We start from the raw sequence: 15,621 nt of genomic DNA, 5'->3' as shown, positions 1-15,621 counted from the left end.
CTACTACTACTACTACTACTACTACTACTACTACTACTACTACTACTACTACTACTACTACTACTACTACTACTACTACTACTACTACTACTACTACTACTACTACTACTACTACTACTACTGCTGCTGCTACTACTACTACTACTACTACGTTAACGACCGGCTTTTGGTTTTTCATATGCATAACCGAGACCAGTGTTTACCTGATAAATGTTATATGATACGAGCTTAACTGTTCATTGCTTTTGAACAGCCCGGCCAAGAAAAATAATATATATCACAAACATAACGTGTTTGTATCTACCACACACTGAAACAATACAGCAATAACGGCACGCAGTTGCGTTTTTTTGTTAGTGTAAATTAAATAACTAATCGTGCAGAAATGAAACCGTATGGAATATGCAATAAAACATAAATATATCTATCCGTTATCGCTTCTCTTTGGGTATCATTTGTATCCGATCCGGATATATTCGACCCGAGTTTCCGCGGTTTAGCTGATATTGTTTGTTTATTTATTGGAGATTATAAAGGTATGCCTGCGCCCATTGTCTGTATTATGGTGTGTCCCGCCGTGACGCCATCACGACTTAAATTGTGATTAAATGTCATAAGTGACATGAGATAGAAGTGACAGCAATTCGCAGTCAAATCCAGACATTGAAAGACTTGAAGAAACAGAGTGAGATACAAGAGATCCGGGTTCGATATCCTAGCTCTTTGCGAGAAACCTCTTGGTTCGTTAACGTGCTCGGTTTAAAGCACCGATACACGGGATACAACTTTCCTGGGTTGAACAAGTACTGAGTTCACCACTTTTCAAAGCACTGCCCTTTAAATGCCGAGCGCCAGAAATGGGAGCTACTTGTACCAACTTTTAACGTCTTTCGGTATGACGCGACCCGGGATCGGACCCACGACCTCTCGCTACGTAGGCGGACGCCTTGTCCTTTAGGCCACAGAGATGATCTCAGCTGGTATTGAGGCTTGCCGAAAACTTTAAATGAAGACCACAGGGGCAAAGAAATGGAAGAAAAGAAATGAATCATTCATTTGTAAATTTTCATTTTTAACTTTTATTTGATTTACAACCTGTAAGCTCATATTACATACATTACTCCCTGAAGTCACGCAAGCGCTTTACGCTTTACATCAATTGTGTTCCCGATCTTTTATATATATTTTCTTCCTGTTTTTCAACTGCAGTTTTGCTAGGACATACATTGCTTGACTTAAATCATGGATTTGAATCAGGTACGTTTCAATTAATAATTAGAAATAATTAGATATAATACTTTATGTATATTATTTTCACCTTCTGCTTGTGCCGACTTTCACCTCACGTTTTATTTCTTGTTTGAAATCAATAAATGTTTGTAATCATGAAATCATTTTTATTTGCGTTTCAATAGTTTTAATATCATATTAACAATACGTTCAACTCTTTGGAATTACCGGCCGGCAATCACTAGCGAATTAAGGGAGCGAACCAAGTCACAAATCCTAAACTTATTGGAGTGTCTAATTAAGTTATTTATGTTATAATTGGAGAAAACGGTAATGCAAAATGCCGAAATTCACCATAGTTTGCCTTTTTGGAGCGAGGAGCCGTAACATGTCCATAATCACACTTAAACGATTAGGAATTATATTTCGATTCTGTAGAAGGCCCGCCTCCATGCTTGCCCTTTGAACCCCTCTTACGCCAACTCTTTGATCGGCCCCTACTCCTAAATATGACTATTTTTAACGCACATGCGACCCTAGCTAAAGAAAAGTCGTGCACCAGTTAAACAACAAATGGCTTTATACAACCAAAAGTGTAAAAGGCGTACAATGGAAAGTGAGGAAAGTCGTAGTCGGTTACAACAGGAGGGACGCACATCCCAATTTCGCCCACAAAAAGCGCTACCTTCTGACATCTTATCTTGTAACCGCGCCTGGCAATCATTTTTTTGTCAAAAATCACATAAAATATGTACTTAATACATAATATAGACATGGACAATATATGGACTTATATTATTTTTATGAGTTAACATCTCGAAGGGTTGTGCAAATTATGATCATACGAAACATACTTTTCGATTTTCTTTCGTGTTATCATATTTGTTTGTATTGGACTGTGAATACATTCATGTACAGTGTTTACATAACTAAACGTTCAGTTTACAATAAGAAGCTTCTTTTAGAGAAGATGCCATAGACCTTCAGACTAGAGTTAACAATATTAGTTTATATTATTACTTAAGCATTGTCAGTAATTTGATTTCAGAAAACTGTCCAGATGACCTTGATTGTCGTTGTCTTCGTCATGTGTCAATTTTGGACAGGTAAATAATGTTCATGGGTCTCATACATGTTTCAAGTGACCATGTTACTTTGCTTGTAAATAAAATTCCAATAATAACGCTACATTGTTAGAGCGCAGTTAAAAAGCCTTATAGAGATAACGAGCTGGTCTATTAAACATAGCAATACCTTATTACATGTTATTTGACACGCGGGAAAAAATGTGATATCAAGATCACCATTGTTTGATAATCTTATAGAAACTATATAATTCGTATGTCCATTAACTGCAAAAGACTGTAAGCGAAACATTTACTATAAAAGTAAAACTGCGGTCGTTCGAACAAGCGGTCGTTCGAGAACCGGCGTTCCCTCGAGGTCAGAGCTTGGTCCCGAACATTTTTCCTTCTATTTTCATAAAATATACCTACGCTGCACCGAAACCTAATTATCTCGAGCAGTCGAGCAATATTCTCGGTCCCAAGTACACAAATCATGCACAAAACCTTATGGCTCCCTCGAGGTCATAATTGTACACTCTTTCCCGAACGCGTGTTCCAAAATAAACAACTAATTGCTAGGTATTTAAATTTTCGCAAGTTATAAAAATTGCAATGACTGTTGAAAGACAATTGATAAGGTGTGAAAACCAGTTTAACACTGTGTACGCATGACCGACAATAGTTGATATGGGCATTTTAGAAGATAATTATGAGAAGTTAATTGTGAGAAATGTACATGAGTAATGAAAATATGAATAAACACAACCATATCGATCCAACATCGGAATCTCTGAAAATAATTCCTTTTTGTCATTTTGCTTTGCAAATATGGCCATTTTGTAAAAAATCGATTTATTGATTAATTGATATTTCTTTAACATTCTATATTTAGTAAACATATAGTAAAAGACAGCCTTTGAACATATGAGCTATTTCCACAATGCAACACATAATCGGTGTCTTAGTAAACAGACTACTTCATACTTTAAATACACTGAAATATATTTCATAACAGATTGGATAATTTAAAATCGGGTCGTTCGAAATATCGGTTCCCTCGAGGTTTATGCTCGGTCCCCGGCGACCTCGAGCGGACGCAGTTGTTCTAACAAGATACTTCGAATAACGGTTGTTTAACCGTATCTGAAAAGCGTAAACCCCAAAATGACTTATCCAGGTACTACTCGTCATCAATGATAGCTATTTTTCCCTATCAGGGTTTACATGTCCTGCTCTTTGTCAATGCTGTGTAAACGACAACTGTGGAGATCCGCCTCCGGGTAAATGGCATGGATGGGGCAGTGTTTGTCTTGAAGGATGCAAGGACGGATATCATCAAGCTCGCTGTATGCATACTTGTAGTGGAAACTGTCAGACTTGCAAGCAAGATGACGGTGCTTGTCTTACATGTATTCCTGGATTTTATGGTCTTAGTAGCAATTGTTCGAATAGTTGCTCTCACAAGAATTGCGCTTGTGATCATACACCGTGCGATTTTTGCCTGAATGGATTTTACAACATTTCCAACGACTGCAATTTAGTCTGTTCAAAGGGTTGTCATAACGGGAAGTGCAATGATAACGGTACTCGTGTTTGCATCGCTAATTTTGAAAGAGATAAATGTGACTTCTGTGTTCAAGGGAAATACGGAGATCTGTGCAATAATAGTTGCGTAAACGAAAACTGTAGATGCACTTACGCAACAGATTGTGTATCTTGCAAGTCTGGCTATTTTGACTTCTCCACTTTATGTTCCAAACAGTGCTCCTTGGGTTGTGAGAACGTATGTGAGAATGACGGGACCTGTAAATGCCTTTCGCAATTTACTGGACCGCAGTGTCGCACCTGTTTAAATGGTTATTTTGGAAATGATTGCAAAACGCCTTGTTCCGGAGGTTGTATCAATGGCACGTGCAATATAAATGGAACATGTCAGTGTTTACCAAATTTTGACGGAGACATGTGTGAAATCTGCCGTACAGGATATTTCGGCAAATTTTGCGATATCCAATGTGGATCAGGTTGTACAAACAACATCTGTGACAGATATGATGGCACATGTGAGTGTGAATTCAACTACAAAGAATCGCAGTGCAATATATGTAAGGATGGCTATTTCGGTATAAATTGCAATGTTTCATGCCCAGATGGTTGCTACAATTGTTCTTCAATTGCAAGCTGTTTCGCATGTAAAGAAGGATTTTATGGTTTGGACTGCTCACAGCGTTGTTCGACTAATTGTTTAAGGTCACAATGTGAACAAGTTGATGGCATTTGTACGGGTGGTTGCTTGGATGGTTTTACAACCGCAAATTGCACCGAAAGATGTGATGGGAATTGTAAAATATGTTCCCAGACGAATTATACACACTGCACAGCATGCTTAGGTGAATTCAGCGGACTCTCTTGTAAATGTGTTCCAAACTGTCAATGTGAATTAAACAATGAGGTGTGTAAAAAATGTACAAATGGATTTGAAGTGGAAAGCAAGGATTGCAAATGTAATAAAAAATACTGTTTTGACAAGTCGCACTGTACATCGTGCCAAAATAACACAGTTTATTCTTACGAGGATACATGTTGTGAGTGTAGCACAAATTGTAAAAATAAACAATGCTTGCCAGTTAACCAGTGCTTGAATGGATGTGAAGACGGATACACTGGTGTAGACTGTGCAGAATTATGTACATATTACGATGGTAATTGTACAAAATGTAACCAGACTACACATTTTTGTTTCCGATGCCAACAAGGGTTTTCACCAAACATAGATGGTGTTTGCACTTCATGTGTTGGTTGTATTGACAAAGCCTGTGATACTACAAGTGGTGTGTGTAGCAAAGGGTGCAGACTTAATTTTTGGACCAACACTTGCGAAAAAGAGTGTAGTTCAAACTGCAAAGGGTGTGACCGAGTATCGGGCATATGCAACGAATGCACATCAGATATAATTTATGGGCCGTTTTGCAATTTGACATGTAGTCGAAGCTGTATGGAATTGCAATGCAACAGAACGACAGGTGACTGTATATATGGATGCATTACAAATATGTACGGTCCTAAATGTGAGTATAAATGTCCAGAATCATGTGAAGTAAGCGGCGAAAATTCCAATTGCGGCTTTGAAGGTCAATGCCTATATAATTGCAAAGCGGGTTACCAAGGACGAAAATGCAATATTGGTAAGTACCATTATCAAACCTGAAAAGAATCGCTTTCTCTAATTGATTTGATAATTGAAAGTTTACTGCCAATCAACACTTTCAATCAATAAAACATCACCTGAAATATGATGAAACTATTTGTGAACTATGGTATGGTGTGTGCTTCCGTAAGATCTTCTTTACATGAAAGTATTGTCATCACACACGATGTAACTGCTTGCAAAAACTAGACAATTTATATTTCAATGGACTTGCTTATAATGTATAACATATTTTTGTTAAGCCAATTCTGAAAAGGACAATACAGTCTCAACAGGTGCAATTGCTGGAGGCGTCGGCGCATGTCTGATTCTTTTTCTGGTATCTTGTGTTATCATTTTCCTTGTTCGGCGGAGGTAAGCATAATACTCGCCTTTTTAATAACGTTTATGTATCCAATATGCATAATAATTTACGCGCCAGTATACAATGACATAAACTATTAAAAATGAAAACAATGAAATGCCGGGTTTTCCTTCCAGATTTATCATATAAATATGACACTATTGTTGATATATATTCAAACAGAATCATTAACCAACAACGTAATGCTTCTAAAGCTGTTTATGCGAATGTTTCCGGCACGAGCACTTCAGGTAGATATACCTTTTGTTTGCATAAATAGTTAATTAAAAAGATGGGAATATAAAACATATGTAAAGGAACCTTTATTTTTATTTCTTTATTACCCTTCAAGACACCAAACGCATTTGCTCGTACGCTCTTGTTTTAATGTTTGTAGTTCATGAAACAGCCAATGAAACTGTAACTCATCAGCCATGTGTTCAGATAGTGACTCAAAATAACAAGCCTTTGCCTAAACAAGTAAAGAAGACACATGCACAAGAAAAACAATCAAGCGAAACGAGAAAACTTTCAGGACGACATGTACCACCTGCGAAATCCGTGACAAGCGCAGTACTGGAAGAATGTAAGCCTATGTTGTATGACGTTACAAGTGGGCTTGTCTATGAATCACCACGTGTACAAATAGTCGTTACTGATGTATTTAGCGTGATTGTGAAGAAGTTTAAGACTGATTTATAAAAAAGTACTGGAGATAGTTACTTGCCAAGCGCTTTTGTCAGCTACATCCTTTGAACGTTCGATGACATTATCTCTTGTCAAAGTGGTATACTACCAGCCCATTTAAGTATGTGTTTAGTAAGGCTTAATGTCATATTTTACCAATGATTTTTTGCATTACAGATGTAAATGATGCAGGGATCGCTAAGGGAAGTAACGAGAATGATGCAGCATATGACAACGATGCAAATAACGATGATACGCATACGGTGCCTGTTGAGTCGTTGGCACGATGTGTGTTGGGAAAGACAGAAAAAGATTACGAGGAAGAATTCCAGGTAAACTTGGCTTTTATAGTTTGTTTAGATGATAAAATGCAGTTTAAGTGGTATGATACAATCATTACACTGCATTAATACTGCTTGTTTAGATTATCTAAAATAAATATGACCAACTTTTCTTTTTTCCTCAAATTATTTACAGAAATTTCCAAATGGCCTTAGAAAACCGTACCAGGCCTCACAACTGAAAGGAAACGTCTTGAAGAACAGATACCGGGGAATCTATCCATGTGTGTTTGCCATCACATTATGACACACTACTGTGGAATGTATTGACTAGAATGATTTAAAACTAATCACCACCGTCACGATAGACTGAATAGTATACATGTTTCTATTAGTAAATTTCTATTTTGTCAGAGTAATGCGAAATGTATTTTATATAAAATTCCGATGGTAAAAAATATTAGAGTGTTTACGAAACACGACGTGAACATGTACTTGTACGTGTTGCTACACCTTTATGTATATTTTGAGATTAAAAGCCGTTCGCGAAATACATCTTGTTAATTTGCCCACTGGTACTCTCTTAAATCCCATTCCTTTTGTTATCGTACATGATATGACAGTCATATACAAATTTCAATTACGTGGATAACGAAGTTTACCTACTGAACTCCACAAGCACATGTACAAGTAATGTTTCATAACCTCTATAATGATCAAGCATTACATAGGTGTACGTATCATGACATGTTTATATATAGTTTATTATCAACATACATATATTTCTTATGTCACTGATATCTTGTTTTAAGATGACGATTCAAGAGTACAGATCAAAGGAGGGGAATCGGATTACATCAATGCCAGTTTTATCGATGTACGCCCATTTGAAACATTCATACTTTCAATTTATGGTATTCAGTCGATAGATTTTAGACATCAACAAATACTTGTAAATTGTAAACGTATCTTTCAATGAGTTGTTCTTCCTGTTTCACTAAACTTGCCTTTATTTGTGTATTCGCTGAATTAAGGATAATTGCATTTGTTTGTTTATTTGCTGAAGCGAGGAAAATATTTTTACAAAACAGTCCATACTTCAGTAATATGATAAATTATTATCAGCAGTAAATGTTAAAGGCTAACGTTTCAAACCGTATTATTTTCCTGCAGGGTTACAACATGAAACACGCGTACATTGCTACATTGGGTAAGAGAAGGAAGTATCTGTACTTTGTATTCATTTCATTTAAGTATGACCGAAATTAAGCTTCAAAAAATATTAACCAGGTAAATTTGTTTTGACAAAAGAAATGTTTAAACATGTTCAATTTTACAATGAAAACTGCAGGTAAATATTGTGTTCAAGTTAGGTTAAAAGGTACTGATAGTAACACTATTAATCTAACCCTCCATGACAAAAAGTCGAACTGGTGTATACAATTATCACAACCAAAAACCATAGGTCGAAGCAACTGCTAGACATTCAAACATGTATTCAATTAGTCATGTGGACAAATGTTACATAGTACATTTTAGGCCCCATGCCGATGCCTATATCTCAGATATCACGCATGTACTGAATTATTCATAACGGCAATTTATAATTTATATAGGGCCAATGTCGAAACAGCTTGGAGATTTCGGTATATTCTGGCAAATGGTTTGGCAACAAAAGGTTGAAACAATTGCCATGGTTACTAATCTGATTGAGGACGGGGTATGTCTCTTAAATATAATGACCATGAACCTCTATTAATCACTTTTGCGACAAGCGAGATTATAATACTTTGTTGCATTATATCACAATATGATAGATAAATATGACATATCAATCGACTTAACATCGTATGCGTTATTTAAATTGCAACATCACGCTTCTTCTTTTCACATTAATTTTAACAAGCATGCACAATGTACAAACTGCACGAGGCTAGAATGAATTCATTTCAGAAAGATAAATGTGATCAGTACTGGCCCGACCCTGGTGTCAGTAAGACGTATGGCGATATCACGGTGTCGTGCTACACGGAAAACAAATATACAGAGTTCACAAAGAGAGTGTTTTCAGTATCTAAGGTCAAGGTATGTTTTCAGTTATAAGGATGTTAAACCGTGTAAGCCACTTTAATAACTTCCGCATGCTTTGTATATATTTTATTTTTTATATTTGTCAAGATGTTAAACGATACGCTCAAAACATATTTTGTCAAAATTGATTGCTTGATGCAAATTCTGCTTTAAATATAAATAAGATATTTGCATCAATTCACTTCAAGAATTCTAATTGCATATTGTAGCAAGCTAGGGTCTGGTAGCACTTTTATAATGTTTAATTTGATTGAAATGAATAAAGTACTGTATTACTCAGCGGAAAGAAAAAAGAATGCTGCACCACCTTCACTTTACCTGTTGGCCCGATAGAGATGTCCCCGATGATGTCACCGCTATAATTGAATTCAGACAGGCGGTGTTGAACTCGCCAAAACAGTTCAATGGTCCACTGCTTGTTCATTGCAGGTTTAAATGTTAACATTTCATTTAAGTTGCCATTGTAGTGACTGCTTCTATGTTTAAGTTTGATAAAAACTTTTCAATTATCACTAGTTTATAAAAATCAATTCGACAGCATGACTGTTATAAGTTATAACTCTGAGAATCTCACAAATCTTTCTAAACGGGAATTGAATTTCATTTACGGAACTTATTTCCTGTCGGTTTCACTTGCATTATACCGAAACGAAACATCATTTAAGCAATTCAATTTGTGTTGTTGTTTTTTTTATACGGTAAAAGTTCTTTGACGCAAATACAACTAGTTAACTAAAATGGTTTTATCTGTTTTGTGCAGTGCTGGAGTGGGAAGAACAGGGACATACATTGCACTTGATATTTTGACCAAAGAAGGAGAGGCCGAAGGAGCTATTGACATTCCTGGATGCGTCGTCAACATGCGGCAAAACAGGCCTAACATGATCCAGACACTGGTTTGACAACTCCTTCATGAGCCATGTTTCCTACTCTATTATTTATAAGAAAAACAATTGAAGGGAGGCTACTGTGACGAGCCCAATAACAAAAACATTAAACTCGATCCTGTTAATAGGTCAAACTAAAGCGACACAAGAGTCAAACCTCTAAGAAACATAACTGATTAAACAAATGCAAAAACATATCCGATATCAAAGGTGTGGGGGTGAATCGGTCCGCGAGTAGATGCAATTTTGTACCCCAGCGATAACAGACTTAGTCAGCAAGAAGGACTTGCTTAATGTATCTTGTTATTGACACTCTTATTGTTGGCTTATACCCCAAAACAAACTTGAACATAATTTAACATTTTAAGTTAACACATTTTGTGTAAGCAGAAGTGAACTGAACGAAACATGACATTACCCGTTAAACAGATTTTGAATAAATTATGAAGCATGATATTCTTTTTCACTTTAGATTCAGTACAAATACCTTCACACATCTCTGGTTCATTCATTGACTCTCAGCTGTAGTCCAATCAAAGCAGACGACTTCCAGCAATACCTGACCCGTACGAGAGATTCCGAGTTGGTGCACCTTTATGAGGTTCAACTTCTACGGAAACCTTGACATTTGTTTTAAAAAGAAAATGTGTTTTTTTTCTTTTAATTTATTGGTATAAGCAGTTTAGTGTCACATAGAACAAATAATTAAAATATTACACGGTTCATACTTACTTAAAAGCGGGCAAAATGGCATTTTAATCATGGTTCACTTTTCTTTGAATGTCGCAACTGCTTGGAATTATTCCAATGTTTCAGAAAATTAACCTGACTGTTGAAACAATGTCAAATGAGGAAATGATAGCAGTAGAAAGACACAAGACAGAGACTAAAGCGAATAGACTCCATTCAGACATCCCAGGTATGACACAGTGTATATTTGGATATAGTTTGTCATAGTCTTAAAACAGTGTTTGTGTACACGCACGCAAACCCATTTACACCTTTGAACATTTGTATGACTCCTATGAATACATTTAGGCTTTGTTGCACGTTCTAATATCAAATATAACCCAATCGAAGGTTTCATACGTGACTCAAAGAAGATAAAAACATTGAACAACTCATATTTACATTTCATATTACTCATTCAGGAGATAAGAACAGGCCACGAGTATATCTCAACCTAAAGCCTGGCGCATCAGATTACATCAATGCTGTTTACATCGACGTATGTATTAAACTTTCCAATACTTTTTTACGTTACAATTATTACGAAAGTCATGTTTTTTTCAATAACCTTACGTTTTGTTAGTGATCATTGCTTTATCCTATCCATACGGAAATGAATTATTTGCATATTTGTAAAGAAAAACAGACGTATATGCTTATCACTGACTGGTAATGTAACTTATGTAAATGCAGAGTTTCACTGTGAAAGATCGTTACCTTGTTTGCCAAACTCCCTTGAAAGAAACTGTGTCTGATTTCGTCACGCTTGTGATGCAAGAACAATGTTCATGTGTCGTCAGCTTTGAAAGTGAAATGGAAAAACATAGGGTAAGCAGATATTGGAATATAATGTTCATGTGTGTTTACTTCTAAATATTTTTGATCGGCGTGATAAATTATCAATGCGTCATCAATCATTGTTCTTTGATATATATTTTGTCTTAAAATTTGAAATGAGCAATTTATGAAATTTTAGACAAACTTGAGTGATAATTTAGATTGCTAACATACTATGCAATTGATATTTATTTCATATTTAAGAACGTGGGATTGTACTACCCAGCTGACAATCAGGAACTTGTTATTGGTGATGTTACAGTCAGAAGTCACAAAGTTGAAGGCAAGGATTACTACCAGAAAAGAACGTTGACAATTACACACGACACTGCAAACGGGGTAGGCTTCATGTTATAGTTACACTTGAAATTGCCTATAAAAAAATTATCATTATTTCTCAATAGCCAAAGCAGAACAAACAGAATCGTAAGATTGAGTGATATGTATATTGCTAATAGCGCGATAGGAAAATGTGTCTTACGTTATTTTGCTACGAGTATGTACATTTTTTATTAGCCTACTACAATCTGATACGTTTAGTAAGTAATACATTTTACTTTTAGCATTCAGATGTGCGCACAATACCCAATCTACAATTTACAGACTGGGACAAAAAGCACAACGTTCCAAGATCTACCCAGAATGTCCTGGCCTTCATTGAAGATGTTGATGCTGCGGCGAAGGCGTCACGACATGATGGACCGATACTCGTCCATTGCTTGTGAGTGATATGCCTTTTAGGGTGACATTTTCCAGTGCATTGAAACATAAAGCTATCATCAATTAACACTTGTGGTGGATTCACCATCAGTGCATTGTTGCATGTTAGCATGATTAAATGTACATATTATAGATCTGAGAGTAGGTTCGAAGTGAAATAATGCAATATCATTTTATTTTATGCTTCCCAGTGGGTTACATAGAGTTATCAGTAAAATAAAACTGATATTTCCATGTTCAAACACTGAAACAAATAATTATCCTCTATCATCAAACCAATTGCAAGCGTGATATTAAGTAATTCCAAGGAATGTATGTTGGTTAAGAAATAGGACCCAAATATGAGCTGAAACCTCCATTAACATATTTAATGTTTGATTCCTAAGCCTGGTTAACTATCCAGTTGTGATATAAATTGAAAGATTTGATGTTGCAGATTCCTAAAAGATGAAATAATTACCGAAGGTATATCAGTCCTTCAGTGCGATTATTGTTTGTTTAAACCATGTTTCCCCCACTATTTCTTGATTTGTGTATTCCTTTCCATGCCGAATGCGTTCAATCAGCTGCTAAGTTACATCTAACAACCTTTATTAAATTCCAACAGAGATGGCGCAAGCAAGAGTGGTATATTCTGTGTGGTATCACTCCTGCTTCAGAGAGTTGCTGTGAACCAGGAAGTTAGCGTAGTGAATGTTGTGAGAAAAGTAAGAACAAGGAGGAAGCTTGCTATTCCAAACAAGGTACATAGTTTTAGAACACTGCTGAAGGTTACAATACCTTTCATAGTACTTACTTTCGATTTGTTTTCATACTAAGTTTATATCAGAAAGGTACATGCCAATAATTAGAGCCTATTAGTGCGTTCGTGTTGTATGTCATTACTTTAATTGATGCTACCGAAAGTGTCAATTGTAAATTATTCCTTTCAGGAACAGTTTCACTTCTGCCACGAGTGCGTGCTTGGATACATCAACACGCGTGAGAGCACTACTTATTATAACACTTGTGGCGGACTTGTACGAGGTCAAAACTAGTAAATGCATTATCAAGACTTCATCAACACGCGTGAGGGCACCACTTATTATAACACTTGTGGTGGACTTGTACGAGGCCAAAATTAGTAAATGCTGTATCAAGACTTCATCAACACGCGTGAGAGCAACACTTATTATAATACTTGTTGTGGACTTGTACGTGGTCAAAACTAGTAAATGCAGTATCAAGACTTCATCAACACGCGTGAGAGCAACACTTATTATAACACTTGTGGTGGACTTGTATGAGGTCAAAACTAGTAAATGCTGTATCAAGACTTCATCAACACGCGTGAGAGCACCACGTATTATAACACTTGTGGCGGACTTGTACGTGGTCAAAACTAGTAAATGCAGTTTCAAGACTTCATCAACACGCGTGAGAGCAACACTTATTATAACACTTGTGGTGGACTTGTATGAGTTCAAAACTAGTAAATGCATTATCAAGACTTCATCAACACGCGTGAGAGCACCACCTATTATAACACTTGTGGCGGACTTGTACGTGGTCAAAACTAGTAAATGCAGTATCAAGACTTCATCAACACGCGTGAGGGCAACACTTATTATAACACTTGTGGTGGACTTGTACGAGGTCAAAACTACTACATGCATTATCAAAACTTCATCAACACGCGTGAGGGCAACACTTATTATAACACTTGTGGTGGACTTGTACGAGGTCAAAACAAGTAAATGCAGTATCAAGACTTCATCAACATGCGTGAGAGCAACACTTATTATAACACTTGTGGTGGACTTGTACGAGGTCAAAACTAGTAAATGCAGTATCAAGACTTCATCAACACGCGTGAGAGCAACACTTATTATAACACTTGTGGCGGACTTGTACGAGGTCAAAACTAGTAAATGCATTATCAAGACTTCATCAACACGCGTGAGAGCACCACTAATTATAACACTTGTGGTGGACTTGTACGTGGTCAAAACTAGTAAATGCAGTATCAAGACTTCATCAACACGCGTGAGAGCAACACTTATTATAACACTTGTGGTGGACTTGTACGAGGTCAAAACTAGTAAATGCAGTATCAAGACTTTATCAACACGCGCGAGGGCAACACTTATTATAACACTTGTGGCGGACTTTTACGAGGTCAAAACTAGTAAATGCAGTATCAAGACTTCATTAACACGCGTGAGAGCAACACTTATTATAACACTTGTGGTGGACTTGTACGTGGGCAAAACTAGTACATGCATTATCAAGACTTCATCAACATGCGTGAGAGCAACACTTATTATAACACTTGTGGTGGACTTGTACAAGGTCGAAACTAGTAAATGCGTTATTAAGACCTCTCGAAGACATCACCTAAAGGGCAGGTGGGGTGCTTTTGTACTTGGGAAAACTTTAAACACTACTAGTAAAATCAATAGATTCTACAACAGCTTAAGAAATGTATACATTACTTAAACCTTAGCGATAGTGACTGTTGAAACAACGTCTCTGTATCATTGTATTTACGTATGCTCTTGTAGTTTGAAAGCTACCAGTGCCATATGACAATAGATTTTGCACATATTATAAGTACACGAATCTCTACTTATACCTTTCCTTGTGCATGTATATTACGCGTATATACATAAGTTGCAGTTGACAATTCGTTTGAGAAAGATTTTCATTGTTGTTGAACAATGTGAAAACAATGATACTGGGTTGAACGCGCTCACACAATTCAAACATATATTGGTCAACTTCATTTAAACAATATCAGTAAGCTTACGTAAACATTTTATATATTTGTTCGTTCCATTAACCGGTTACATCAGTTATCATGCAATACAACTGTTTGAGTATATTATTTTAATAGCTCTTTATTTTTTGAAGATTTCATACATATGTCTACCTTCTTATATAGATTATTGAAGAAGTGTAAACACGTTTATAACTACTCTGATGTATTTGTAATAAGCAAACACTGAAACAATTTACAAATAAACGGCATTTACGTTATATCGTTTATTCTCTCTGCACCATAAGTCATGTCATGTAAGAATTAGCATATTATTTTTTCTCTTATTTATTCAATCAGTTGTATACTGTACTATTTAACTGTGACCTCTGCTATGGATAACGTCATGTTATATTGAATGTTTGAACTGTTGGTTAAGGTTTATTTAAATGTTATCTATGTAAGTGTATATATTTTACCTTTTTATGTGTGTTAAGAATAAATGAATCATGAATCATACCCATATTGTTTTACAATCATCCTATTTACAATGATAATTCATAACGTGTTAGTACCTAGAAAGATATGCTTTCGACAATAAGAATGTCGAATAAGTACTTTGGCCAAGCTATTGCGTCAGAACAGATATGACTAAATACGCATTAGCTAACATCATGCACCAAAATTGTCTTTATATAGTGTGAGCAACAAATTAAGAATAATAATGAACCAAAGCAAATATTTCAAAATATTATCAGGAAGACATATGCTTTCAATCGAATGTGTTTTTTACAGTCATTTACATTA

The 15,621-nt window shown here is 36.0% G+C and overlaps 1 protein-coding gene across 2 annotated transcripts; it reads left to right on the top strand.

Moving 5' to 3' along the window:
- Nucleotides 1-1,133: 1,133 nt before the first annotated feature.
- On the top strand, nt 1,134-15,333 carry LOC128205785 (multiple epidermal growth factor-like domains protein 11). 2 transcript variants are annotated; one of them, XM_052907740.1, is made up of 22 exons: nt 1,134-1,257; nt 2,279-2,336; nt 3,515-5,479; nt 5,745-5,856; nt 6,029-6,096; nt 6,243-6,431; nt 6,710-6,864; nt 7,010-7,097; nt 7,626-7,690; nt 7,987-8,023; nt 8,430-8,533; nt 8,767-8,898; nt 9,185-9,333; nt 9,665-9,800; nt 10,264-10,392; nt 10,608-10,710; nt 10,943-11,019; nt 11,214-11,348; nt 11,562-11,696; nt 11,921-12,078; nt 12,685-12,820; nt 13,010-15,333. In XM_052907740.1, exons 1-22 carry the CDS (start codon nt 1,243-1,245, stop codon nt 13,112-13,114), a joined length of 4,251 nt encoding a protein of 1,416 aa, XP_052763700.1. In that variant the 5' UTR covers nt 1,134-1,242; the 3' UTR covers nt 13,115-15,333. The 2 variants fall into 2 exon arrangements, with proteins under 2 accessions (XP_052763700.1, XP_052763701.1); XM_052907741.1 differs by lacking the exon at nt 6,243-6,431.
- Nucleotides 15,334-15,621: the final 288 nt, after the last annotated feature.

This window comes from Mya arenaria, chromosome 10 (assembly GCF_026914265.1).
Source record: "Mya arenaria isolate MELC-2E11 chromosome 10, ASM2691426v1".
Classification (NCBI taxonomy): domain Eukaryota; kingdom Metazoa; phylum Mollusca; class Bivalvia; order Myida; family Myidae; genus Mya; species Mya arenaria.
The sequence above is the reverse complement of the archived record's forward strand: the minus strand, read 5'-3'. Positions and strand labels throughout refer to the sequence as shown.

What these genes read in the sequence shown, in the direction of transcription:
- LOC128205785 (XM_052907740.1), top strand. An exon ending in AAGCGCAGTACTGGAAGAAT is followed by an intron (nt 6,432 to 6,709) that starts GTAAGCCTATGT and finishes TTTGCATTACAG; the next exon opens with ATGTAAATGATGCAGGGATC. An exon ending in CCGATACTCGTCCATTGCTT is followed by an intron (nt 12,079 to 12,684) that starts GTGAGTGATATG and finishes AAATTCCAACAG; the next exon opens with AGATGGCGCAAGCAAGAGTG.